This window comes from Dipodomys merriami, unplaced genomic scaffold (assembly GCF_024711535.1).
Source record: "Dipodomys merriami isolate MVZ:Mamm:240054 unplaced genomic scaffold, mDipMer1.0.p SCAF_534, whole genome shotgun sequence".
NCBI lineage: Eukaryota > Metazoa > Chordata > Mammalia > Rodentia > Heteromyidae > Dipodomys > Dipodomys merriami.
Genome location: NW_027206107.1, coordinates 43,003 through 70,849, shown reverse-complemented (window position 1 = coordinate 70,849; position 27,847 = coordinate 43,003). Strand labels below are relative to the sequence as shown.

Below are 27,847 nucleotides of genomic sequence, written 5' to 3'. Positions count from 1 at the left end.
GGGCTCAAGTGGTTGAACTCCAGGCTTCAGCAAAAAAGTTCAGGTCTTGAGTTCAAGCCCTGCCCAGTAAGTTGCTCAATTACAGGGCAGCCAATAAATTGCAGGTAGGAATTAAACACGGGGGGGCGGGGGGGAGGCCTGCCAAGGAGATGGGGTTCTTCTGTTGGAGCCTCTCTGCCTGGTCCTACACAGCTCAAGTTTGTGGTTTCCCAGGCCCTAGCCAAAACTCTTTCCCCCGTTTTATACTGTGGGGTTGGTTTTAGTGGAGAAGGAATGTGAAAATCAAAATTTGAGCTGGACACTGGTGACTCTTTTTTTTTTTGTCAGTCGTGGGGCTTGAACTCTGGGCCTGGGCGCTGTCCCTCAGCTCTTCAGCTCAAGGCAAGCGCTTTACCACTTGAGCTACAGCGCCACTTCTGGTTTCCTGGTGGTTTATTGGAGATAGGAGTCTCACGGTCTCTCCTGCCTGGGCTGGCTTTGAACCAAGATCCTCAGATCTCAGCCTCCTGAGTAGCTAGGATTACAGGCGTGAGCCACCAGCGCCCAGCTAACACTGGTGACTTTTATCTCCAGTTAACCACCAGAAAACCGAAAGTGGCGCTCTAGCCTTGAGCAAAAAAGCTCAGGGACAGTGCCCAGGCCCTGAGTTCAAGCCCCACAACTGACAACAACAACAACAAAAAAAAACAAAAACAAAATTTGACCAAGCCTTATTAGCAGGGTAGATCTGGGGGTCCCTAACGTAGTGCCTCTCATCCTGAACGCAGCAGAGCTATGGATGTGTGACTCTTCTGCAACTGAGTTCAGAAAGGACCCACCCACAGTGCTCTCTCTGTATCTGAGGTTTTTTCTGTTAATGGCCATCGGGTTGGGTGGGATCCACACATAAGATTTGTTTGGCTCAGTGGTAGAGTGCTTGCCTAGCATGCATGAAGCCCTGAGTTTGATTCCTCAGCAGAAAAAAGCCAGAAGTGGTGCTGTGGCTCAAGTGGTAGAGTGCTAGCCTTGAGAAAAAGAAGCTCAGAGACAGTGTCTAGGCCCTGAGTTCAAGCCCCAGGACAGGCAATAAATAAATAAATAAAAAGGATTTGTTTGGCTTCAGCAATGCTTTGAAGTAATGTCTAGTCTTTTCTAAAAGCCCAAGATATCTAGTAGCCTTGGGTTCATATTATCAGGTAACAACAGCAGCTAGCTGGAATAGTAGTGTCAGCAGCTAGCTAGAATAGTAGTGTGGCCTGGGGAGGTGAAGGGGAGGGAAAAAAGATGTTGAGATTGTGCCCTAGGGCCCAGAAGAGTGGAGCTGGGACTCTGGGCTGACTGTTTTTCTCTTCTCCACTGTCCCCACCCCCCATTCAATCCTTGTCTCCCACTCCTTCATTCCATTCATTCTGTCTCCCATCTCCAGCCATTGTCCTTCTACCCATCTCCTCCGCCTCCCATCTCTCTGTGTCTTCATCTGCATCTTTCTGGGTCCTCCATCTCCCTGTCTTCATGCCTGCCCCCACTTCTGACCCTCCTATGGCCACCACCCACATCCATTTCCCTGCATGTCTTTCCTCTCCTGAATGTCCTGGTTTCTCATCTGCTTCTGTCATGCTATATTCTCTCTACTCACACCTCTGTTTCCTGACACCCCCTGCCTCCCTGTCCCTCCGTGCTACTCCCACACACACCACATTCCTATTTCTACTAATTCATGCCTGGATGGCCCAGCTGCCTGAACCCAAGGATTCCTGAACCCTCACCATCATCTATGGAGGACCTGATGTAGCTGTGGTTCCTTGCCCAAGGCCCTGCACCTGCTAGCCTGAGCTTCCACACATCAGACTCTCAGTGCATGGGGGGGGGGGAGTGCTCTCCCAAAGTCTGGGTTCCATTCCTAGAATCTTCACAGGAAACCTGAATCGAAGACCCCCTTATTTAACCCCTCTGTCATCACCCCCAGCTCAAGTCCTTGCAGCCAGGAAAATGACCTTAGGAGCTGAACAAGGGTCACTTGGAGGAGTCCTGGACCTGGTTCTGAAGAGCAGGTGATGCTGTGGGCCAGGCCTGCTGTTCAGTTGGGAACCTGGCATTGAACACAGTGGAAAACCCCTCCCTGCCCACACAGGGCTCACGAAATAGCAAACTAGTCAATGAATAAAGCACATCATGGCAGACTGTAATAAGTGCTTTTAGAAGCTGGTGTGACCATGTAACAAGGAGACTGGAGGGAGGCTCTAAGGAGATCAGAGTCCTGGACGGCGAGAGAAGGCGCTGAGCCAGAGGCCACGTGGGCCAGTGGCCCAGGACAAAACCAGCCCTGCAGAAGATGCAGGATGTCCGAATCAGGAGGGCATGATGGTTCTGGAAAACCAAAATAGGGGAGAGGTGGGACAGCCATACCATTTTCATTAGGGAGAGTAGAGATGTCCCTGAAAAGGCAGTGATGAATAAAATCCCAAAAGAAGAGAGATGGAACTGCATGGGTATCTGGGGGTAGGAAGGGGAAGGGGGGCTTCCGGGCAAGGGAACAGCCAGTGCAAAGGCCCTGGGGTGTGGAACATCAAGAAGCCTTGTATGTCCAGCTATACTTCTGAGTGGAGAAGGGCCCTGAGGAGACCGGGGGCCTTGCCAGCTCCTGATGAGACTGGATAGACCAAATGGGAGGTGAAATATGGGCCAGGAATTCGTGTGTTAGAGGGTGCAATTCTGGAAATATCTTGGAGCTACTGAATCTACATTTGGATCAACCAGGCCAGATTTGAGACAGAGCAGGTAACAGCTGGCTCGGGTATGAGGTAGAGCTAGGGCCCTGGGTAGGCTCCAGGAGGCCTTCCTGGGGGAGATAGAGGTTCTCAGAATCCACTGACAGATCTGTACCCTAGACGCTGCCACAGTCATACGATCTGGCAGTTAAGAGGCTCCTCTGGACAGCTATGTAACTTGGTAATTAAGAACCATAGTCATGCCAGGTGCTGGTGGCTCACGCCTGTGATCCTAGCTACTCAGGAGACTGAGATCTGAGGGTAGCGGTTCAAAGCCAGCCCAGGCAGCAAAGTCCGTGAGACCCCTAACTCCAATTAACCACCGGAAAACCAGATGTGGTGCTGTGGCTCAAGTGGTAGAGTCGCTTGCCTTAAGCTAAAGAACCATAGTCACACCTGTAATCCCTAACTACTGAGGAGGCTGATATGAGGATTGCAGTTCAAAGTCAGCCCAGGAAGAAAAGTATTTGGGACTCTTTTTTTTTTTTTTGTCGGTCGTGGGGCTTGAACTCTGGGCCTGGGAGCTGTCCCTCAGCTCTTCAGCTCAAGGCGAGCACTCTACCACTTGAGCTACAGCACCACTTCCGGTTTTCTGGTGGTTTATTGGAGATAGGAGTCTCACGGTCTCTCCTGCCCGCTCTGGCTTTGAACCGCGATCCTCAGATCTCAGCCTCCTGAGTAGCTAGGATTACAGGCGTGAGCCACCAGCGCCGGGTTATTTGGGACTCTTATCTCCAATCTACTCAGAAAGAGCCAGAAGCAGAAATGATGCTGTCTGTGGCTCAAGTGGTAGAATGCTAGCCTTGAGCACAAAGAGGCTCAGGGACAGCACCCATGCCCTGAGTTCAAGGCTCAAGATGGTCAAAAGAGAAAGAAAACGAAGAAAGAAAGAAAGAAAAGAAAGAAAGAAAGGGAAGAAAAGGAAGGAAGGAAGGAAGGAAGGAAGGAAGGAAGGAAGGAAGGAAGGGGAAAAAAAGAAAAAAGGAATCAGTCAAAAAAAAAAAAAAAAGGAATCAGTCAAGCCAACCAGGTGCCAGTAGTTCATACCTGTAATCCAAGCTAGTCAGAAGGCTGAGATCTGAGGATCATCATTCAAAACCACTTGGGCAGGAAAGTCTGTGAGACTCTTATCTCCAATAAACCACCCCAAACTGGGAAGTGGAGCTGTGGCTCAAGCTTTAAGGGAAAAAAAAGCTAAAGGATTGCACCCAGGCCCTGAGTTCAAGTCCATTGCCTGCACAAACAAAAACATACTCAACAGATTACCAGATTTCAAAGCTTTAGCTTTATCACCTACTTGCTGTGCTCCCTCTGTGCAAGCATCTTAACCTGCCCCTGGGCCTGAATAAGCCCTGGGTGATCAATGGATGATGATACCAAGGGCTAGGATGATGATGAGCCTAACCCAGGGCAGTGGGACCCCGATTATAGGACAAGAGCTCAAAGACCACTGCCCTAACTGGTCTGATTTGCAGTCCTGGTTGGGGGGGGGGGGAAGAAGCTCAGCTAGGATAGACAGAATGGGCTCTCGCTTCTCTCCTGCAATGGCAGGCCCTCCTTTCCCTCCCTCACTCCCTCCCTTCCCTCCCGTTTTCCCTCCCTCCCTTTCTTCCTTCCTCCAAGTCTGGAGCGCCCTCCCTCCCTCCACACCGCCCCTCTCCCCCCACCCCTGCGCCTGGCACGTCCGCGCATGCGCAGTGCGTGCCCCTCCCTCCTCCCCCATCCCCGTCTTCATCTTCGGCAGCGTCTGGGCCTCGTCCCCTTCTCTCTGTCTCCCTCTCCTCCACCGTCGCGTCCCCAGACGCTGACACCCCATTGACTCCCGGGGTCTCCTCCATCCTCCGCTTTAAAGTCTTCAACGGGTCCACGCCAGGTAAGATGGGGAGACGGGGGAAGGCCCTGGAGAAGGGGAGGGGCGAAGCATCCTGCATCCCGAGATAAACAAACCTCTCGGGAGGGGGGCGGCTGAGAAAGAGGGGCCTGACTCCGCTTGGAGAAGAATGGGGGGCTGGGCCTTGGGGGGGATGGTGGCAGGATCTGAGACATATCCTTAGGCCCCTTTGATGAATAACAACGGGGGTCCCTGTGGTTTTCCCATAATCTGGAGTGGGGGTGGTGGTGTGGTCTTCTGGGGACGCTGACGGCTTTGAGGGGCTCAGATTCTGGACCCTTGCTAGCCGATATCTGCCTCTAGGATTTGCTGGCAGGCCATCCCACCCCACCCCCCAACTTTGCACTTGCCCCCCTCCTCCAGGGCCACCTAGGGCCATGACTAAGACAGATCCTGCCCCAATGGGTCCTCCACCCCGAGGGGAGGAGGAAGAGGAAGAGGAAGAGGATGAGCCTATCCCCGAAGCCCCCAGCCCCACCCAGGAGCGCCGGCAGAAGCCTGTTGTGCACCCGTCGGCACCTGCCCCCCTACCTAAGGACTACGGTAACTCCTCTCCCCCATCCTGGAGTATGGCCTGAAGCCTTTGGGTGCCCCTGGCCCCAGCTCTGATGGTGGTGATGGTGGGGGGGATTGTGAAGGCAGGGTAGAGGGGTCTTAGCTGCAGAGCTCTTTAAACCATGCCCCTCCCCTTTCATTAATTTCATTCACCTATGGGAAAATGGAATGGGAATAAGTCTAACCTTTGATTCATGGCACATCATTCAATCCTTTAGTCATTCAACCAACATTTCTGTGTGTGTGTGTGTGTGTGTGTGTGTGTGTGTGTGTGTGTGTGTGTGTGTGTGTGTGTGTGTGTGTGTGTGTGTGTGTGTGTGTGTGTGTGTGTGTGTGTGTGTGTGTGTGTGTTGGTATTAGAGCTTGAGCTCAGGTCCTGAGTGCTGTCCCTTAGCTTTTTCACTCAAAGGTAGCACTCTGCCACTTAAGTCACAGCTCCACATCCAGCTCTTTGGTCGTTAATTGGAACTAAGAGTTTTATGGATTTTCCTGCCGCGGCTAGCTTTGAACCATGATCCTCAGAGTCAGCCTCTTAAGTAGTTAAAATGACGGGCATGAGCCACCTGTGCCTGGCACCCAACCAACATTTCTTGCAAACCACTATGGCCCTAGCTGTATACTGGGAGCTGAGGCCACAGCACAGAGCAACACAGGCTCAGTCTTTTCTTTGAGGGGACTCACAGGCTGCAATAATTGCCAGGTATTTTAAGTATAAACATAATAGACAAATATATAATTCCAGGACATGATGAGAACTGTGTTTGCAAGAACACAGTGCTGACAGATGTTGTTCCCCTTGGGAGGTGACATCTGGAGGAAGAGATCTGAGGGCAAGTTAAGGGAAGATTGGAAAAGGGGGACCCAGGTCCAGGGTGGGTGGAAGGAGGTGAGAATGGAATGTCAGGGAAACTGAAAGTGTCTAATCATTTGTCAAGTGCTAATACCCTATGACCAGCTCCCTGCTAGGAATGAACAGTGAGCAATCCTGTCATGCTTTGTGCACTTAGGAAAGGAAAAACTGAACAGTTGAACAAATGAATCAGACAAAACTGGGTGCCAGTGGCTCTCACCTGTAATCCTATCTACTCAGGAAGCAGAAATAGCAATTCAAAGCCAGCCTAGGCAGACAAATCTGAGAGACTTTTATTTTAATTTTTTTTGGTTGTGGGCTTGAACTCAGGGCCTGGGCACAGTTCCTGAGTTGTTTGTTTGTTTTTTGCAAGGCTGACACTCTACCACTTGAGCCACAGCTCTACTTCCAGTCTTCTGATGGTTAATTGTTTATAAGAGTTTCACAGCCTTTTCTGCCCAGGCTGGCTTCAAACTGTGACCCTCAGATCTCAGCCTCCTGTGAAGCTAGGATTACAGACCTGAACTACCAGCACCCAGAGAGATTCTTACCTCCAATTAATTGTCAAAAAAAAGATGGGCTAGAGGTGTGGCTCAAATGGTAGAGTGCCAGCCATGAGTGGAAAAATCCAAGCAAGAGGGCTTGCCTTGCATGCTTGAAGCCCTGGATTCAATTCCTCAGTAACACATGAACAGAAAAAGCCAGAAGTGGTGCTGTGGCTCAAGTGGTAGAGTGCTAGCCTTGAGCAAAAAGAAGCTCAGGGACAGTGCTCAGGCCCTGAGTTCAAGCCCCAGGATTAGCAAAAAAAGAAAAAAAAAAGAATGCAAGGCCTTTGAGTTCAAGTCCCTGTACAGGCACATGAATGTGCACATGCACGCATGTGTGTACACACACACACACACACACAATTAGGTGAGTTCAGATCAGAGGGAGTACTATGAAAAAAATAGAAGGTAAGAATGTAACAGATGGGGCTGGGAAGGTGGCTCAGTGGTAGAGCGCTTGCCTTGCATGCCTGAGGCCCTGGGTTCGATTCCTCAGCACCACATAGCAAAAAGAAAAAAACCGGAGGTGGTGCTGTGGCTCAAGTGGTAGAGTGCTAGCCTTGAGCTGAAGAGCTGAGGGACAGCGCCCAGGCCCAGAGTTCAGGCCCCACGACCGGACCTCAAAAAAAAAAAAGAATGTAACAGGTAATAACTGGAGTCCTGCTTGACACTAAGCAGGGTGAGGGTGGGGCTCGGCACTTAGGCTGAAACCCAGAACTTTAGGAAAAAATCAGAGAAGAGATGGAGAAAGAGTTCCAGGACTAGCAAGTGTGAAGGGCCTGAGGCAGAACTGAACTTGGAGTAGAAAGAGCATGGAGCTGCATTAAGGGAATGGACAGAATTCCAGGCCACATTGAAGACTTTGAATACCTTTATTCTAGAAGTGACAGGGGAGAGCAGTGTGTGTGTGTGTGTGTGTGTGTGTGTGTGTGTGTGTGTGTGTGCATGCGCGTGCGCGTGCGTGTGTGCATGCAGATCTAAAAGCATAAGAGTGGCAGGCTTGATTTATATTTTAAAAGCTCCCTCTGGCTTCTGGGTAGAGAGATGGAGTGCAGCCAGAACTGATTCAAGAGGGACGATTTTAAGAAATTGCTGGCTGGGAATTCTGCAGCTGGGAGGTTCAGCAAGTAACAGTAGGTTCAGCGAGTTGGCATTGCTGGATAGGGCAGGAGAGATGTCTATGGACATGCCCTTTACCAGGACTACATTAGAGAGACAAGTTCATTTCAATCTGATTTTTTTTTTTCCAGGGCTGAGGACCGAACCCAGGGCCTTGCGCACGCCGGGCAGGGCTAAACCCCCAGCCCCTGATTTTTTTTTTTAAAGTGACAGTTCCTAGGCACTGGTGGCTCATGCCTGTAATCCTAGCCTCTCAGGAGGCTGAGATCTGAGGATCACAGTTCAAAGCCAGCCGGGGCAGGAAAGTCTGTGAGACTCTTATCTCTAATAAACTACTCAGAAAAAGCCAGAAGTGATGCTGTGGCTCAAGTGATAGAGTGATAGCGTTAGGGTTTAGCACAGACAGGCTCAGAGACAGAGCCTAGGCACCGAGTTCAAGCCTCAGGACTGATGTGCTCACATGTGTGTGTGTGTGCGTGTGCACATGTGTACGTGTGCACACACACACATAATGTTAAGTAATCAATGAAGGACAGAGGTGCTGATTTAGACCTGGTGTTATGGGGAGACCTCATTGAGGAGGTGACTTTTGAGCCAAGACTGTGGCAGATCTGAGGGAAGACTGTCCAGGAGAGAAAACAGCAAGTGCAAAGGGGACTGGAATTTGCCTGCCACATTGAAAGGAACAAAAATAGGCCAGTGTAAGGGAGAGGACAGAAAAGCAAGGGGGCCGGAGTATGCATGGTTCTGTGTGGTGCTACCCTAAGCTCAGTGTGATCTGATCATTCATTTACTCATTTCCATACACTACTTAGTTTTTGCCATGTGCCAGGCCCCTACTGGGCACTGACTTTGCCACAGAGTGCAGTTCTCATCAGAATCTAATTGAGGGGAGATAGAATGTAACTGGCACCAGCCTGGCTGACTATAGGTTGGATCCTGCTTATTCATAGGTATATCTTGTATAAGTTAAAAACAGTATTGAAAACTAGGACTACTGGCTTTTTGTTATTTAAAAAAAATTAAAGAGGCTAGGAAGGTGGCTTAGTGGTAGAGTGCTTGTCTTGCATGCATGAGGCCCTGTGTTTGATTTCTCAGCACCACATAAGCAGAAAAGGCCGGAAGTGGTGCTATGGCTCAAGTGGTAGCACACTAGCCTTGAGCTGAAGAGCTGAGGGATAGTGTCCAGGCCCAGAGTTCAGGCCCCACAACTGACAAAAAAAAATAATTAATTAATTAAAATTAAAAAGAGCTGTGTTTGGGTGGCTCACACTTTTAATCCTAGCTACTTAGGAGATTGAGATCTGAGGATCACGGTTCAAAGCCAGCCCAGGCAGGAAACTCCATGAGACTCTTTTTTTATTTTTATTTTTATTTTTTTTTGTCGGTTGTGGGCCTTAACTCTGGGCGTGGGCGCTGTCCCTCAGCTCTTCAGCTCAAGGCTAGTGCTCTACCACTTGAGCCACAGCACCACTTCCGGCTTTTTCTGCTTATGTGGTGCTGAAGAATCGAACCCAGGGCCTCATGCATGCAAGGCAAGCATTCTACCACTGAGCCACCTTCCCAGCCCATCCATGAGACTCTTATCTCCAATAAACCACTTGGAAAACTGGAAGTGCCACTGTGGTTCAAGTGGGTAGAGCACTCGCCTTGAGCTGAAGAGCTGAGGGATAGTGCCCAGGCCCAGAGTTCAGGCCCCAGGACTGACAAAAGATAGAGCGGAGAGGAGGGAGGGAGAGGGGAGGGAAACCTCTTGCTGGACACATAGAAAATGCCTATGGGTGGACTACTGCCTGTGTGCCACCTGCTTGAAACTTTGCATTAGAGGCTCTTAAAGGCAAAAACCTAGAGTTCACCCTCTCTCAGGCTAGATGGGGAAGCAAGTAGGGGGTGGGGGCAAAGGTCAAGCTTGCCTGGAATGACCTTAGAACTCTCACTACCTCAGCCTTCACCTTCTTCGATCCCAATGACCCGGCATGCCAGGAGATTCTGTTTGACCCACAGACAACCATCCCAGAACTATTTGCCATTGTTCGCCAGTGGGTACCCCAAGTCCAGCACAAGATAGATGTTATCGGCAATGAGGTAGGAGTCCTGGGGGGACCAGGGATGGAGGGGACTCTGGTCCCCACTTGTTTGGGTAACCCTCCCCTCTTCCCTGGTATTTCCAGATCCTGCGTCGAGGCTGCCATGTGAACGATCGTGATGGACTCACGGACATGACCCTGCTCCACTATGCATGCAAAGCTGGGGCCCATGGAGTTGGTAAGGGCCCCAGCCCCACAGCCTAGGTTCCCACCCTGACACCCTCAAAACCACCCAGAACTCAGGCCCTTGGACCCACATCACCACCACCACCACCACCATCTGGTCCTCATCCCTCCCCATGCGCTTGGCACAGCTCCCAAGCTGACCCCAGTTGTTGTGCAGGGGACCCCGCAGCGGCTGTGCGCCTCTCGCAGCAGCTGCTGGCCCTGGGTGCCGATGTGACCTTGCGAAGCCGCTGGACCAACATGAATGCGCTTCACTACGCGGCCTATTTCGATGTCCCGGACCTCGTCCGCGTGCTGCTGAAAGGCGCGAGGCCCCGGGGTGAGCAGGGTTGGAAGGAGGAGAAAGACACCCAGTGTGGGGGGGGGCTGAGAACCTGGGTGAGTAAGGCGGAGACCTGGAGATCGGGGTGAGGATGAGGAGAGGAGGGTGAGGACAGAAACCTGGCTGAGAGAGGGGACCGCATCTGAGGAAAAGGGGGAGCTGGATCTGGAGGCCTGCGAGGTGCCTGGCAACCCCCCCCCCTAGGATTTGGTTGGGTGAGGGGGCGTGGTCTCGAGAGCATGGCAGGGAGGGGTATGGTCTAGAGAGGATGGGTGTGGGCGGAGTCTAGAGATGATAGGCTGGGAGGGGCGTGGTTAGGATTAAGAGTGTGATGAGGAGGCGTGGTCTACAGATGGTGAATGGTTGGGGCGTGGTCTAGAGATGATGGGTGGGGGCGTAGCCTAGAGATGAGAGTGGGACGAGGAGGTGAGGTCTAAAGATGAGAGGAGAGAAAAGGCATGGTCTAGAGAGAAAGCTGATGATGGGTGTGGTCTAGGCATGAGGGCTGACGGGGGGCGTGGTCTTTGGATGAGAGTAGTCGGATGTAATCTGTAGATGAATAGTGTGAACCAGTGTGGTCTGGTGGCACGGGGTAGGGACAAATGGGTGTGGAAGCAAGAAAGGGCGTGGCCAATATTGGTGTTAGGAAGAAAGGGGCGTGGTTTAGACTTGAGGGCCGTGGTGCAAGACTCTGCAGTAGTGGAACACTTCGAAACCTTCTTCCCCTCTTATCCTCCCCAGTGGTGAACTCGACATGCAGTGACTTCAACCATGGCTCAGCCCTGCACATTGCTGCCTCGAACCTGTGTCTGGGTGCGGCCAAATGTTTGTTGGAGCACGGTGCCAATCCAGCACTGAGGGTACAGTCACCCAGGCCCCATTTATTCTCCTCCTCCCTTTTCCCCTTCTCCCCGGCCTCCACTTCCCTTCGGCTGGCCTCTACAGAGGAGAGGACAAGGAGCACTAGCATTTCTCAACTTCTAAAATGTCACAAAACCCCATTGGCACATCTAACAAATAATAGCTGATATTTACTCAGCGTCAGTTCTATGTCAGGTGAAGTTTATTATAAGCCCTGCTGTACAATAGCGAAATGGAGGATTTGCCCAGGGTCACCTAGCAAGGAGTATCCCCTTGGCTGTGTACAGTGTTTTGAAACCATGAGGAAAGCAAAGTTAGGCCTTCAGTAATTGACAGGGTTGAGTCTCTATGAGCGTTCAGACTGATCTTTGACTCTGATTTTTCCATTAGCGGGTCCCATCCCCAATGCCAGTTGACTTCAACATCTGGGGCATGTATATCTTGGGGGATGTAGCTGATGTCCCCAAGGGCCTGTCCTCTTCTTGTTCCCCATTAGTTCAGAGTTTGAATCTGAACCTTGGCAAAGCAGCACTTTCTAGATGCTCACCCCACCTCTACTAACCATAACCCATTGTAGGCTTACCTTTACCCTAGAGGTATGGCCCTCTATTGGTTCCACCCCCCATCCCCAAGGTCAATTCTGTGACCTGTCCTAGCCCAGGCTCACAGGGATGGGTGGCCTTCCCTAAGGGTTGTCCCATAATGCCCTCCCCCTTGTGGGGCCAACTCTCATGTGGATTTAGGATATTATCTAGTTGCTGCCCCTGCTTCCCTTAGACTGGGGATGATGGGGTTGGGCCTCCATAGGGGTGTGTCCTATGCTACTGAATCCCAGCTTGCTGTCTTCCCATTGGCTTATAGAACCGAAAGGGACAGGTGCCAGCTGAAGTCGTCCCGGACCCCATGGACATGTCCCTTGACAAAGCAGAGGCTGCGCTGGTGGCCAAGGAGCTGCGAACACTGCTGGAGGAGGCTGTGCCGCTGTCTTGTGCCCTCCCCAAGGTCACACTCCCCAACTATGACAATGTTCCAGGAAATCTCATGCTCAGCGCACTGGGCCTGCGCCTGGGAGACCGTGTGCTGCTGGATGGCCAGAAGGTCAGGGACTTGGGGTGTGGGAAGGGGGCAGATGGCTCTAGGAACTGGGTCTAAGGGCTCATAGAGACTGTCTTTGCCTGCCTCCCAGTCACTGATGCTTCCTTTGTGCCTCCTGGCAGTGCAGAGCTCTGGCCCAGAGGGGAAGGAATTCTCCCTAACAGAAACAGCGCAGGCAATCATGGCTGAGATCCACAGGGTGATCTGGTTACCTATGGTTTCTCCCTGCCTTGTGCTTATCAATCAGTCTCTATCTGGACACTCAGAGTGGTCAGGACTTTGAGTACCCTGATGGAGAAGCACCCCTGAAGATGAGAAGTGACCTAGGAAGAGAAAGGCTCTCTGGAGGGGGAGTTGATGTAAGAGTGGAGAGCATCTTCATTCATCTAGGCCTACCTGCTCTCATTTATTTGCCTGGTATCCTTCAAGCTTCCTGCTGAGTCTAAGCTATTCTTAAGGACACAGCTATAACAGACCTACTTCTGCTCTCAAAGAGCTCCTCTGGGACTGCACCCCCAACTCCAGCTAGCCCCTCTCCTAAACAAGGAATTAAGGACCGAGGGTGTAACTCAGAACTAGAGCAGTTGCCTGATATGCACAAAGCTCAGGTTCCATCCCCAGCAGTTGGTTGGTGGTCAGCCTGGATATAAAAAGGTTTTGGGACTCCATCTTAACCAGGCACTGGGTGAGGCGCATGTCAGCCCCAGAGATATGGTTCCCCACATGCAAGAAGACTGATTGCAACCTGGGCAGGCTGAACCTAAAGCAAGATATCGCCTTGAAAATAACCAAGGGGCTGAAGCCATGGTTCAACTGGTAGGGTGCCTGCCTAGCAAGTGTGAGGCCCTGAGTTCAAGCCCCAGTACTGGGGGGGGGCGGGGAATGTCTGTTGGGCACCAGTAGCTCATGCCTGTAATCCTAACTACTCAGGAGGCTGAGATCTGAGGATCACGATTCAAAACCAGCCCAGGCAGGAAAGTCTATGAGACTCCTAACTCCAGTTAACCACCAGAAAACCAGAAGTGGGGCTGTGGCTCAAAGTGGTAGAGTGTTAACCTTGGGGAAAAGAGCTCAGGGACAGAGTCCAGGCTCTAAGTTCAAGCTCCATGGCGCGCACACACACACACACACACACACACACACACACACACACACACACACACTCACACACACACTCACTCTCACACACACACACACACACACACACACACACACACACACACACACACACACACACACTCTTTCAGCCAGGTTAGTGGTACAAGACTGTAATCCCAGATTACTAGAGAAGTTGGAGATCAGGAGGACTGAGGTCAGCCAGCCTGGGCAAAAAGTTAGCAAAATATAGGTAGAAGGATCAAAGGTACATGGCCTCCCTAGGCAAAGAAAAAAAATAAAAAACACAACACCTAGTGCTGGTGAATCTTCTGTTTCCTGTGTGTGAGTGACCCAGCAGCCTTTTCCAATCAGGATTTCCCCTTCTCTCTCCAGACGGGAACTCTGCGGTTCTGTGGCACCACAGAGTTCGCCAGCGGCCAGTGGGTGGGCGTGGAGCTGGACGAACCAGAGGGCAAGAATGATGGCAGTGTTGGGGGCGTCCGGTACTTCATCTGCCCTCCCAAACAGGGTCAGTAGGACCTGCGGCTGGCCGGTGTGTATGTGTGGGGGTGCTCCACTCAGCTGTTCTGAGTGTATGGGGAATGGGGATGGGGTTGAGGGGGTGGGCAGAGGCTTGGATGATACCTAGCCCAGACTCTGTTTCCCCCAGGTCTCTTTGCCTCTGTGTCCAAGATCTCCAAGGCAGTGGATGCACCTCCCTCATCCGTCACCTCCACACCCCGGACTCCCCGCATGGACTTCTCTCGTGTCACTGGCAAAGGCCGAAGGGAACACAAAGGTTAGAGACTCTGGGGCAGGGGGGAACAGTCATTCTTAGGATTTTGTGTGGGAAACTCAGTTTCTGTCACTCCTTAAACTCTTCCTCAGACCCAAACCCTAGTTTTGGAGGATAAGCTCTGAATTTTTTCACTCAGTTTCTCCTTTAGCTCAAGACCGACCCTACTTAGTTCTCGGAAGGACTTAGAGGTTTCCTATCTGTGGGGATTTAGTTCCCACTCAGGGTCTATTGTGAGGGAAGAATCTGTTACTAGAATGTGTTCCGCTTACCAGGGGTTCCTGTGTTGGAACTTGATTTACCCTTAGAGCCTATATCTGCCTTTTTTATTATTTATTTATTTATTTATTTTTGTTGGTCGTGGGGCTTGAACTCTGGGCTTGGGCGCTGTCCTTTGCTCATCAGCTCAAGGCAAGCACTCTACCACTTGAGCCCAGCACCACTTCTAGTTTTTTGGTAGTTCATTGGAGGTAAGAGTCTCAAGGACTTTCCTGCCCTGCCCAGGCTGGCTTTGAACCGTGATCCTCAGATCTCAGCCTCCTGAGTAACTAGGATTACAGGTGTGAGCCACCGGTGCCTGGCAGTTATCTTTATTTTTATCAGTCATGGAGTTTGAATGGGGCCTGGGTACTCTCCCTGAGCTCTTCAGCTCACGGTCAGCACTCTACCACTTGAGCCACAGCACCACTTCTGGTTTCCTGGTGGTTCTTTGGAGGTAAGAGTCTCATGAGGGGTTGGGGATTTAGCTTAGTGGAAGAGCACTTGCCTGGCAAGTGCAAGGCCCTCAGTTCAGTCCTCAGTTCTGGGGGGAGAAGAGGGGAGAGTCTCACACACTTTCCTGCCTGGGCTGGCTTTGAACCATGGTCCTCAGACAGCCTTCTGAGTAGCTAGGATGACAGGCGTGAGTCACCAGAGCCCAACCAACTATTTATTCATTTATTTATTTATTTAAGTCCTGGGGCTTGAATTCAGGGCCTGGGCATTGTCCCTGAGCTTCTTTTGCTCAAGGCTAGCACTCTACCACCTGAGCCACAGTACCACGTCTGGCTTTTTCTGTGTATGTAGTACTGAAGAATTGAACCCAGGACTTCATGCGTGCTAGGCAAGCAATATACCACTAAGCCATATTTCCAACCCTTTTTTTTTTTTTTGGGTCTGGTTGTGGGCCTTAACTCTGGGCCTGGGCACTATCCCTCAGCTTTTCAGCTCAAGGCTAGTGCTCTACCACTTGAGCCACAGCACCACTTCCAGCTTTTTTTTCCTGCTTATGTGGTGCTGAGGAATCGAACCCAGGGCCTCAGGCATGCAAGGCAAGCACTCTACCACTGAGCCACCTTCCCAGCCCCTCCAACCCTTTTATATTTTATTTTATTTATTTTTGTCGGTCATGGGGCTTGAAATCAGGGCCAGGACTCTGTTTGCTCAAGGCTAGTGCTCTACCACTTTGATCTCCACTTCTGGCTTTTTTGAGGGAGAGGTGTTTATTGTTTTTTGTTGTTGTTTGTTTTGTTTTGTTTTGTTGGTCATGGGGCTTGAACTCTGGGTCTGGGAACTGTCACTGAGCTCTTAAGCTCAAGGCTAGTGCTCTACCACTTGAGTCACAGTGCCACTTCCAGTTTTCGAGTTGTTAGTTGGAGATGAGTCTCATGGAGATGAGTCTGCCTGGGATGGCTTCGAACCTCGATCCTCAGATCTTAGCCTCCTGAGTAGTTAGGATTACAGGAATGAGCCATAGGCACCTGGATCCTGAGCTCTTTTTTGCTGAAAGCTGGTTCTCTACCACTTTGAGCCAAAGCACCACTTCTAGGCTGATCTTGAACACCTAGAATCATGATCCTCCTGCCTTAGCTGCCTGAGTGCTAGGTTTTACAGGGTGTTGCTACTAAATCTGGTTCCCTTTCATTTTAGTCTTTTTTTTTTAATTTATTGTGAAAATACTGTACAGAGGGGTTACAATTACATGGGCAAGATAATGAGTACATTTCTTTTTTTGTTTTGTTTTGTTTTTGTTTTTTTTGGGTCAGTCATGGGGGCTGAACTCTGGGCCTGAGCGCTATTCCTCAGCTCTTTAGCTCAAGGCTAGTGCCCTACCACTTGAGCTACAGCGCCACTTCTGGCTTATGTGGTGCTGAGGAATTGAACCCAGGGCCTCATGCATGCAAGGCAAGCACTCTACTACTGAGCCACCATCCCAGCCTAAGTACATTTCTTTTCAAGCATTGTTGCCTCCTCCTTTGTTTCCCCTTCCCATCCCTTCCCATCCCCCCCACCCCCCTACCCAATCCTCTCCTCCACACCCACCTCCCCCACCCCCCCACCCCGACCAAAGTTGTAAAGTTTGTTTTTCAACATAACGACTTGTACATCTCATTGTTGCAATGGGTCCACCTGTATCCCTATTTAAACGATTTGTTTTTTTCGCTTCCCCTCCACAAATTATACCAACATCAAATACAGTGAAAGCAGGGATTATACCATGGGGGAGGGACATACAAAGCAACAAAGAAATAATCTTATAAATATGTTAGAAACAATCGCATGAAAAAAAAAACATTTGAATACTTATCTTGGGGGTTCATTTCCCTAACATCAACTTATCTGACCTTTTCTGCTTGACTCAGACATATACTAGTTATTGCAAATAAGGGAAACCATGGGACCTATGTTTCTTTGAGCCTGGCTTACTTCACTTAATATAATTTTTTCCAAGTCTTTCCATTTCCTAACAAATGGGGCAATGTCATTCTTTCTGATGGAGGCATAGAATTCCATTGTGTATATATACCACATTTTCTTGATCCATTCATCTACTGAGGGGCATCTGGGTTGATTCCATATCTTAGCTTAGTCTGTTTTTTGTTTTTTTGTGTTTTTTTTTTTGGTCAGTTGTGGGGCTTGAACTCAGGGCCTGGGTGCTGTCCCTGAGCTTTTTTTGTTCAAGGCTAGTGCTCTACCACTTTGAACCACAGTATTACTTCCTCCCTTTCATTTTATTTGTTTAGCAGTGGTACAGATGGACTGATGGCTTTTTACATGCTAGGCAAGACATACCACTGATGGCAAGCCAGATGTCTAACACCCTCCCTTTTTATTGTTACCAGTCCTGGAGCTTGTACTCAGACTCTAGGCACTGTCCCTTAACTTTTTTACTCGACTAGTGCTCTAGTCTTGAGTAAAAGCCACAGCTCCATTTCTGGCTTTTTGCTTGTTAACTAAAAGTAAGAGTCTCACAGCCTTTCCTCCCTGAGCTGGCTTTGAACCATCCTCAGATCTCAGCCTCCTAAGTAGCTAAAATTATAGGCATGAGTCCACTAGGGCCTGTCTCTCTTTATTTTATTTATTCATTTATTTATTTATTGTCAGTCCTGGGACTTGGACACTATCCCTGAGCTTCTTTTGCTCAAGGTTAGCACTCTACTACCTGAGCCACAGCGCCGCTTCCGGCTTATTTGTACTGAGGAATCGAACCCAGGGCTTCATGCATGCTAGGCAAGCACTCTACCACTAAGCAACATTCCCAGCCCCTCCTCTTTATTTGAAAAGAATAACTTCTAGGTCCTGAGTTCAGTCCCTAGTACTGTAAACAAAGAAATATGAAAGGACAGGTTTCCTAACTTGTGCCTCTTTGGGCTTAAATGTCCTCAGCTATGAGAAGGACTTTGGGGTTCTCCAAGTTCGGTGAGTCCATTTTTCCTCAGACCTGAGGCCCTATCCTAGTTCTCTGGCATCTGGGGTGGTTTCTCTTTCGACCCCAGCAATCTTCTCCTGCCCCAGTTCTGGAGAAGAGAAGCCTCGGGGTTCCTCTGACTGAAACAAGGACAGAGTTTCTGTCTTGGGGCTTTTTGGATGTCATGGACTCCCCCAATGCTAGCAATGGGGTCCCAACCTCTTACTCTTTACTCCCAGGGAAGAAGAAGTCTCCATCATCCCCATCTCTGGGCAGTTTACAGCAGCGCGATGGAGCCAAGGCTGAAGTTGGAGACCAGGTCCTCGTGGCAGGCCAGAAGCAGGGAACCGTGCGCTTCTATGGGAAGACAGACTTTGCCCCAGGTGAGTTTGAGGACTCTGGGCTGGGGCAGGCAGGGTCTTGGGGCACTCTGACACTTCCTCTGCCTCCCCCCATGGCTGCTTCAGGGTACTGGTATGGCATTGAACTGGATCAGCCCACAGGCAAGCATGATGGTTCTGTCTTTGGCGTCCGGTACTTCACCTGTCCCCCACGGCATGGGGTCTTTGCACCAGCATCTCGTATCCAGAGGTGAGCCCAAACTGTGACCTTTGACCCAGGAAGCAACTCAGAGCCCTGGTCCACCCTCCCTAGACTGACTGATCAGTGTGGTTGCCCTCCTATCCCCATCCTAGCTCTTTCCTCCAGACTGTCTGGGGGATGCAGCTCCCAGCAGACTTTGGCCTCTTGTGACTCTTGACTTCTCCCTATGTCTCCCCAGGATTGGTGGATCCACTGATCCCCCTGGGGACAGTACTGGAGCCAAAAAAGTGCATCAAGTAACAAGTGAGTTGGGGCCGGGATGTGGGGAGGCACGTAGGGCAAGATGAGAGAAGGGTTGTAGGCTTTCAGGTATATGCAGGTGATCGTTTCTGATATAACTGGGGACACAGGGCCCAGAAAACTGAGACAGGGTCCTAAAGAGGAAAGGTGCTTTGAGAGAAGGGACGTGAACAGCAAGGGCCTGAGGGTTGGAGTATGGCTTAGTGGTAGAGCACTAACCTAGCACACGAGTTCCTGAGTTCCAAACAAAAATTAAGGATCTGAAAGCCAGGTGCCAGTGGCTCACACTTGTAACCCTAGCTACTCAAGAGACTGCGATCTGAGGATTGCTAGGGCAAGAAAGCCTTGACCCTCTTATCTCCAATTAACTACCCAAAAATCGAGAGTTGGAGCTGTGGCTCAAGCAGTAGAGTGCTAGCCTTGAGCAAAAAAGCTCAGGGTCACCACCCAGGCCCTGAGTTGAAGCCACAGGTCCAGCACAAAAAAATAAGGCTCTGAGCAGACACTGGGGATGGACACTGACTGCTGAGAACACAGGTAGATATGAATTGGGGAACACAATGAATATTACTGACAATAGGTCCAGGGGGGTATTGGGAATGATAAGGGATCTAGGTGGGACCTGGCAACATGGAAAGTTATTAATGAACAAAGAGTCCAGGTGGGTGATGAGAACACAAATGGACCTATTATCCCCTCACCTGAGATCCTGCCTTCCTCTCTTCAGTGACGCAGCCCAAACGCACCTTCACAACAGTCCGGACCCCAAAGGACATTGCATCAGAGAATTCTATCTCCAGGTGTGTGGTGACCCCTGTCCCCTGTCTTGTGGTTATCAGGGAGAGGCAAGGCCAAGGCCACTGGACACAGGGATTAAAGCTGTAGTTGGAGGTGAAAATAGAAGCTAAGAAAAGTTGTGGCTAAGGGCTGGGAAAGTGGCTCAAGGCAGAGCGCTTGCCTTGCATGCATGAGGCCCTGAGTTCGATTCCTCAGCACCTCATAAGTAGAAAAAAAACCGGAAGTGGCGCTGTGGCTCAAGTGGTAGAGCGCTAGCCTTGAGGTGAAGAGCTGAGGGACAGCACCCAGGCCCAGAGTTCAGGCCCCACGACCGGACCCAAAAAAAAAAAAAAAAGAAAGAAAGAAACGACACGGCGGCTAAGCACATCCTGAAACAGGTGTTAGACCCAATGCTGACTTCTGATGACTCCAATGTTTTAGAGGGTGCAGGTAGCAGGAACTGTCTCAGAATGCACAGCCAGAGGCAGAATCCCAAACATGGAGGAGGGGGGTGTTTCAGGGCAGCTATCCCTGAACCTCCTTACCAGTGTGACCCATTCTCCTCCTCAGGTTGCTCTTCTGCTGCTGGTTTCCGTGGATGCTGCGGGCCGAGATGCAGTCTTAGAGGCTCTGATTCCCAATGACACAGTCTCCTCTAGTGTTTCCTGACACCAGGAGCTCCCTACCCCCAGTCACCCTGAGATAGAGACCCCCATTAACACATCCAGAATAGAGACCCCCATTAGCCAGCCCTTCCTCACTGAGGTCCCATTATTAACAGGTTCCCCATTATAACTCCCCAATACTGTCATCCAGACAGAAATTCCCTGAGTAGCACCTTCAGGTTAGTCCCTGTCCCCAGTCCTTCTGAGCAGACACCCACCCCTCCCCCCATTAACAGATTTCCATTCTTACCCAAGTGAGGGTGACCCTGTTCACATAATGTTCCACAACAGGACCTTCTTGAGTCATTCAGTGGACCAGAAATCTCCATTAACAAAGACCCCCCTGCCTCTGTTCCCCTTGAAATGAACATAGGTCACACCTTCAGAGTAATTGATCATGTCACTATCCCAACTTAACATCAGTCCCCTCAAGATGTCATGACCCCATGGTCACCCCAAAACCTTTGCTTTCCAATTCTCCTATCAGAGACTCTCCATTAACAAAGACCCCCCTATACCTATCCCTCAAGAAGAGACCCACTTTAACCAGCCCTGTTACCCCCAATTTACAGGCACCAAAAGAGTCCTGGAAGTGCTAATTACAGGACCCCCAAGTCTTCCTACCCTCTATGCCCTCAAGAAACCCCCAGTGCCTTGTATGAAGCCCACTTACAATGGCCCATGGCCTCTGTGCTGGCCAGGCTCCCAGAAATTTCTATTTTTTAATGACTTCCCCCTTTGGGGGACCCTAAAATTTGAAGACCCCATTCTTGGACTCTGGAGATCCCAAACTCCAGAGTATACATGTCCCAATTTCTCCTGGACCTAAAGCCCTAAAGCTCCTAGAATACCCCAAATTTCATATTCCAGGACCCCCTCAATCATAGAGACCCCTCAAATCCCCAGGGAAATCCCAAATTTAAAATACCAATCCCAGCCCCTCAGGTAACTCCACTCATGAGGTCCTTGTGCCTGGGATGGAGGCGGCTGCAGTGAGGGTATGCATTCCAGTCTTCCGGGGCACCGCAAGCCCTATTTGCAGGCACCAGGAGACCCCTAACATGAGTTCTCACCCCCTGATGCAATCTAGAGGACTTCAATACCCTGAGTCCATGGATCTCAAGAACCCCAAATTCAAAAAGCCCTAGTCCGCAGGGGACCCCAAATCCCAAAGTCTCCATTTCTCACACGTGGAGGGCCCTAAGTTCCTGGCGGGGGGGTGGGAGGGGGAGGATCCCAAGTCTTGGAGCCCCCATTTTCAATCCACCTTCCGGTCCCAAGTCTGAGACACTAAATCTAAGTCATTGGCCCCAAAGGACCTCCTCACAGCACTTGGGCCAGACCAACAGCCTGAGGCCCCCTGGGTCCAGGGTGGACCTGGGGCCCTAACCACCAATGACAGCTCACGACTGCCCCTTCACTGCATGTCCCCAAACTCAGCATGACCCCTGCCCTCTTCAATAAAGACGTTTCTATGGCCTCTCGGTGTCAGGTCATTGGAGGTGGGATGACCTTGAACCTGTACCGTTGTTGGAGGAGGAGGAGAGAGGAAGGCCCATCTTCAATCTCGCCTTCCTGGGTCATGGACGTTAAGGACGTGGAACGGCCTAATTGCGGGAAGTCTATCTTTCACTCTTGGTACTCCTGCGGTCTCTGGGGTTGAAAGTCCCACCAGGGCCCACGCCGCTATAGGGGCGGGTTCGGTTCTGGAATTCTGATTGGTGTGTATCTAGCCGAAGACCCGCCCCTACTGGATCCCTAATGGCTGGGAGACTGGGAGGTGCAGCTTAACTCTTAGCTAAAATAAGGAGGCGGGACTGTACTCAGTGGGAACGTGGATTGGCCAGAAGGAGGATCCTTGCGGCTTCTGAGAGTTCTGGTTGGTTTATACGCGCTTGCGTCAGTAACATGGGGCGGAAGTGCCTCCTAGTGGAGGTGGGGTGGGAGTAAGGGTGTTGAATCTGGAAATTGGAGGGGAGACGGTGGACGGTCAGTTTGGGGGAGTAACCGAGGGGCAAAGATGAGTGTCCAAGAGGGCTGAGATTTGGGGTCCGGGGAAGCGCAGAGTCGGACTCGGAGGGAGCTCTGTGTGAAATCCTCACAGACCCAGACGGGCGCCTGAAGGGTCCAGAGCGGGGTGATCCGAGGAGAGGCTCAGGTTGGGGTTAGCTGGGGCAGGCGATCGGACAGAGCCGAGTTCGGGGGAGGGTCGGAGAGGGGCTCTGAGAGCCGCGCGCAGGGCCGAGAGTGGGTCCCCAAGTTAAGCTGGGGGGCTTGCATGTGGAGACTTTGTGAAAGCCACCCTGCGGCGGGCTAGAGGAGAGAAGGCAGGTGTGTACTTTGGTGGCTCTAAGTGAACACAGATGTGGAGGAGCCTACTAGAACCCGCCCCCAGGGGGGACCTTGCGGGAGGGGGGTCATGGCTTTTGAGACGCTGTGTTTGAGAGATCTGGGTTCTCCTAGGAGAGCTGAGGTGAAGCCGAGCCCTTAATGGATCAGAAGGCTGGATCACAGGATGGGAGATTTAGCAACTGCGGTCTGTCCTTCCTCTCCACAGGACTGTGCCATGGAGGAGCACGCCCGGGTCCCAGCCCTGGAACCATTCAGAGTGGAACAGGTTCTCAGGACTGGGGAGAGCAGAGGGTGAAGATGGGGGGGGGGCGGCTAGAGAGAGGGACATGGGAGTGAGGTGGAATAGGCCAGGCTGACTCCTGGGTCCTTGGGTTGGAACTGCCTCCTTCCTCCAAATTCATTTTCACCTTCATAGTCCATTCCCATCCCCAACTCCACCCTTAAAATGGCCGTGGTTTCCTCCACTTAAGAATCTGGCCTGCCTGGGGCCATCCTGAGCTGTTCCAGAGAGAGAGAGGATGCTCAGAGATGAAAGGTCCCCTGTGTGGGCCAAAGGACCACATTGTCAGACTTTCTCCACCCTAGGCACCACCTGTAATCTACTATGTCCCAGACTTCATCTCCAAGGAAGAGGAGGAGTATTTGCTTCGACAGGTGACCCCAATACTCTCCTCCACTGTTTCCCACCTCTTCCCATATTTCTCTCCAACCCAGTCCCTATATGAAAGCCCCATGGGTTTCAGAGAAAGACACCCCCCCCCCAGACACAATTAAGAATATGTAGGGCCAACCAGCAAGAGGGTAAAACCAAACTGATTCTTAAAAAGGAGGTGTTTACTATGCAGTTCAGACTCTCTGTACTGAGATAGCCCAATTCAGCCTCCAAAATGAGGCTGTTACTGATAACAGTCCAATGGTGCAGTCCAATGTGACTAAAGCCGTGGGAACAAGGGAGTTACAGAGCTCTTACTCCTTATGTTGAGGTATCCTTTATCCGTATAAACTGAGATAGCCCAGCTGAGATCCTTGAGATTGGAAAGTGAAGGATTCAATATTAAGCTTACTGTGCCAAGGCAGCCCCGGAATTAGTGTTACAGAGAAAACTTTTCTGTTTGTTTTTTTTTTTGTTTGTTTGTTTTTTTGTCCAGTTGTGGGGCTTGAACTCTGGGTCTGGGTGCTGGCCCTCAGCTCTTCAGCTCAAGGCTAGTGCTCTACCACTTGAGCCACAGCACCACTTCCGGCTTTTTTCTTTTTGCTTATGTGGTGCTGAGGAATTGAACCCAGGGCCTCGGGCATGTAAGGCAAGCGCTCTACCACTGAGCCACCTTCCCAGCCCTGAGAAAACTTTTCTGTACTAAGACCCAGACTTAGAAACAAGATTACTGAGATGGCCAGTCCATATTCTGTTCTTAAAGTTTAAGAAACAAAGAATTTAGCTGGGCCTGTAATCCTAGCTACTCAGGATGGTAAGATCTGAGGATCTCAGTTCAAAGCCAGCCTGAGCAAGGAAAGTCCGTGAGACTCTTATCTCCAATTAACTACCAGAAAACTGGAAGTGGTACTGTGGCTCACATGGTAGGGTACTAACCTAGAGTTGAAGAGCTGAGGGACAGCGCCCAAGCCCAGAGTTCAAGCCTATGATTGACAAGAAAGAAAGAAAGGAAGAAAGAAAGAAAGAAAGAAAAAAAAAAAGAAAGGAAGAATTTAGAAAGTTCTAAATTACAACACTGAGATAGCTCTTTGTATCTCAGAGCCTCGAGTTACAAAGCACACATTTTCCCTGTGTTAGGCTTGCCTGCTTCACCTTGAGTCTCAAGGTCAAGTCATCTACAAAACAATCTCTTTTTTTTTTTTTTTTTTTTAGGGGTCCGGTCGTGGGGCCTGAACTCTGGGCCTGGGCGCTGTCCCTTAGCTCTTCAGCTCAAGGCTAGCGCTCTACCACTTGAGCCACAGCGCCACTTCCGGCTTTTTTTTTCTTTTTGCTTATGTGGTGCTGAGGAATCGAACCCAGGGCCTCATGCATGCAAGGCAAGCGCTCTACCACTGAGCCACCTTCCCAGCCCAACAGTCAATCTCTTATGCTGAGATAGCTCCAGACTTTTGGATTAGGGGATTAAATAATGTATATATTTTAGCTGGACTGAAATACCCCAGGCCGGCCTTATAACCAATCTGAGAAGGAAACCAACAAACAAACAATAGGTTTCTTAGATTGAAATTGTCCATTCTAGACCCTAGGGATCTTGGCAGATTTTAAAGTATTTTCCTTGCTGTACTGTGATAGCCCAGCTTAGCATACTCACTCCTCAGTGCAACAGGAACAAGGAGGTTCTAGAATTGAGATTATCCCACAATAACCCAGGAATCAAGAGAGTACAGACTGCTTTCTGGGCTTCAAGAACCTAGGCCTACCTGCATTCTGAGTAGATTCTGGTCAGGATTGAACACTGTGGTGTGGTCATAGAAGGCTTTGGGGCCAAAGGCCTTCCCAAGACAGAAAGCAGACAATGGCATCCTGGGAACACACTATCCTAATTTCCACCCCCTCCCCTCCCCCAGGTGAAGGTCACTATGTGGCCTGGGTGGAGAATCCCAGAGGGGTGCTCTTTGAAACTGCTTCCCCATCTCCTAGGTATTCAATGCCCCAAAGCCAAAGTGGACCCAGCTCTCTGGGAGAAAGCTACAGAACTGGGGTGAGTGTCCCTGGCTAAGGCATGAATGGTACTGAGATGTGTCTCAGGACACTAATGAGGGGTTCTTTAAGGGGTATCCATGGGAGTCTTGAGGAGTTGGGAGTATCTCACAGGGCCCGGTGGTCCAGAGAAAGCAGAAAACCTTCAAAGGGGTCCAGTGACCATCTCCAAAGGGTTGAGGATCCTCAGGGGTCTGGTGTTTTCACCCACTGGGATATCCCTAATTTGGCACTCTGGGTGCCAGGGCTTTGTAGCTGGGTTGCCCTGAGGACCCCCATTGCACTCTGCAGGTGGGCTTCCCCATCCTCGGGGGATGGTCCCTGAGAAACTACCTCCATGGCTCCAGCGCTACGTGGACAAAGTATCTGACCTCGGCCTTTTTGGGGGCCTCCCAGCCAACCATGTCCTTGTGAACCAATATCTGCCTGGGGAAGGCATTATGGTAACCACACACCCCTGCTCTGACCCCACGCTTATCACCCCTTTTTCAGAGAGAGCATTGCTCATTAAGCAGCTAGGCAATTCACCTCCCCCCTTCCCAGCCTGGGAGCCCTCTTTGGGTCCAGAGGGTGGGGGGTTGGATTCCTGCCCTGCCCAGCTCTGGTGCCCCTTCCCAGCCTCACGAGGATGGACCACTGTACTACCCGACTGTCAGCACCATCAGCCTGGGCTCCCACACGGTGTTGGACTTCTATGAACCACGGCAGCCGGAGGATGATAACCCTATAGAACAGGTAGGGCCTGAGACACTGCCCTAAACCCTCAGGGCACCCTAATACTCCATCCCCCAGGATGATCTGGTCCCTGTCTTTGAGATTATTCCTAAAACTCAGACCCCTTTCTCTGTTCCCTTGTGGGCTACACCTTCTTCCTCTCAGACACCCAATTTGCTTACCGGGTATTCTACATGCTATGGTTTTCAGTTATCCAGCACTCTGCTTGCGTGTGGAGGCCCCAACACCCCACAGATCCTGTGACCTCACATAGCTTTTGAATAGCCTGAGTTTCAAATATATCCCACTCAGGGCTCCCAGTACCTCAACACAGATTCTCTGTCTCTTTTGTGCCTGGGGCTTGAACTTTTGCTCAAGGCTAGTGCTCTACAGCTTGAGCCACAGTTCCACTTCCACTTCCAGATTTTGGTAGGTTAGTCGGAGATATGGTCTCACAGGCTGGGTGTCAGCTCACACCTGTCATTCCTAGCTGTTCAGGAGGCTGAGATCTGAGTTCAAAGCCAGCTTGGGCAGGAAAGTCTATGAGTTGTTTTTTTGTTGTTTTTTTTTGGGTCCGGTCGTGGGGCCTGAACTCTGGGCCTGGGCGCTGTCCCTTAGCTCTTCAGCTCAAGGCTAGCGCTCTACCACTTGAGCCACAGCGCCACTTCCGGCTTTTATTCTTTTTGCTTATGTGGTGCTGAGGAATCGAACCCAGGGCCTCATGCATGCAAGGCAAGCGCTCTACCACTGAGCCACCTTCCCAGCCCCAAGTCTATGAGTCTTATATCCAATGAACCACCAGAAAAACGGAAGTGGCGTTGTGGTTCAAAGTGGTAAAGTGCTTGGCTTGAGCAAAAGAGTTCAGGGACCCCCCCCCACCCCTACTACCCCCTGCCTGCAAAAAAAAAAAAAGTGTCTCCTGGACTGTCCTGCCTGGGCTGGCATCGAATTTTGATCCTCAGATTGCAGCCTTTTGAGTAGTTAGGATTATAGGCATGAGCCATCAGCTTATAAGCAACATGTTTCTGACACCTACCAGAGTTCACAGAAACACACACACACACCATTCATCTGTCTGTCTTCCCTTTGCCCCTCCACATGTCTGGGTCTGGGTACTCTGCCCTGCCTCCTCCTGTTGCTGGCACCTGCCTGTAATACCATGTGACATCCCGATGTCCTTAGATGCCACCCTCCCTCGGAGCCCCTGGCCTTCCTGTCCCACCACCTGGCTTTGGCTCTGCTCCAGTGTCCCCCAACACTGTGTGTGTGTGGGGGGGGTGCATCAGCCCTTTCTTCCCAGGAGCCCTGGTCCCCCAATGCAGTTCAGCCCCCCCTTTTGCCCCTGGGAGGGCTCGTTGGCTCTTGTCCCCTGGCCCCCTTTCCATGCACGGATTGCTCCGAACACCCACAATGCGCTCCCGCCCCACCCGCAGCCCCGGCCCCCGCCGCGCCCCTCCACCTCGCTGCTGCTGGAGCAGCGCAGCCTCCTGGTGCTGCGGGGCCCCGCGTATGCGCGCCTCCTGCACGGCATCGCCCCGGCCCGCGCCGACCTGCTGGGCCCCGACCCCGCCGCGCTGCCGCCCAACGCGGCCGCCTGCCCCTCCGCGCGGCCCGGAGCACGCCTGGAGCGCGGCACCCGCGTCTCGCTCACCATCCGCCGCGTGCCCCGCGTGCTGCGCGCCAGCCTCCTGCTCGGCAAGTGACCGCCGGGCCCCCGCGGCGCCCCTGGGCCTCAGGAGCCGCGGGGGTGACCCCACTCCAAATAAACGAAACACTAGCTTTTCTCGGTTTGGTACTTTTTTCCTTTTAGGGGAGACGGACCTTAAATGGATGGGGTAGAACCGGGGTCAGGATCCAGTGTGTGTGTGTGTGTGTGAGATCCAGAGTGTGTGTGTGTGTGTGTGTGTGTGGATGGGGTAGACGAGGGTCAGGATCCAGGGTGTGTGGATGGGGTAGACCGGTGTGTGTGTGTGTGTGTGTGTGAT

The 27,847-nt window shown here is 51.3% G+C and overlaps 2 protein-coding genes across 6 annotated transcripts; both read left to right on the top strand.

Annotated features, from left to right (window-relative positions):
- The first annotated feature begins 4,442 nt into the window (after nucleotides 1-4,442).
- Nucleotides 4,443-21,584, top strand: LOC138811520 (CAP-Gly domain-containing linker protein 3). The gene is made up of 14 exons (XM_069999232.1): nucleotides 4,443-4,620; nucleotides 5,002-5,181; nucleotides 9,653-9,792; nucleotides 9,879-9,972; nucleotides 10,138-10,299; nucleotides 11,044-11,162; nucleotides 12,025-12,261; nucleotides 13,750-13,885; nucleotides 14,027-14,155; nucleotides 18,059-18,202; nucleotides 18,287-18,410; nucleotides 18,601-18,665; nucleotides 19,390-19,462; nucleotides 20,010-21,584. Exons 2-14 carry the CDS (start codon nucleotides 5,016-5,018, stop codon nucleotides 20,062-20,064), a joined length of 1,644 nt encoding a protein of 547 aa, XP_069855333.1. The 5' UTR covers nucleotides 4,443-4,620; nucleotides 5,002-5,015; the 3' UTR covers nucleotides 20,065-21,584.
- Nucleotides 21,585-22,005: 421 nt separating this feature from the next.
- Nucleotides 22,006-27,633, top strand: LOC138811519 (alpha-ketoglutarate-dependent dioxygenase alkB homolog 6). 5 transcript variants are annotated; one of them, XM_069999227.1, is made up of 7 exons: nucleotides 22,006-22,093; nucleotides 22,568-22,721; nucleotides 23,042-23,110; nucleotides 25,089-25,149; nucleotides 25,440-25,591; nucleotides 25,767-25,883; nucleotides 27,296-27,633. In XM_069999227.1, exons 2-7 carry the CDS (start codon nucleotides 22,620-22,622, stop codon nucleotides 27,563-27,565), a joined length of 771 nt encoding a protein of 256 aa, XP_069855328.1. In that variant the 5' UTR covers nucleotides 22,006-22,093; nucleotides 22,568-22,619; the 3' UTR covers nucleotides 27,566-27,633. The 5 variants fall into 5 exon arrangements, with proteins under 5 accessions (XP_069855328.1, XP_069855331.1, XP_069855330.1 ...); XM_069999229.1 differs by having other exon boundaries at nucleotides 22,009-22,093; nucleotides 22,662-22,721; XM_069999228.1 differs by lacking the exon at nucleotides 22,006-22,093 and adding an exon at nucleotides 22,285-22,435.
- Nucleotides 27,634-27,847: the final 214 nt, after the last annotated feature.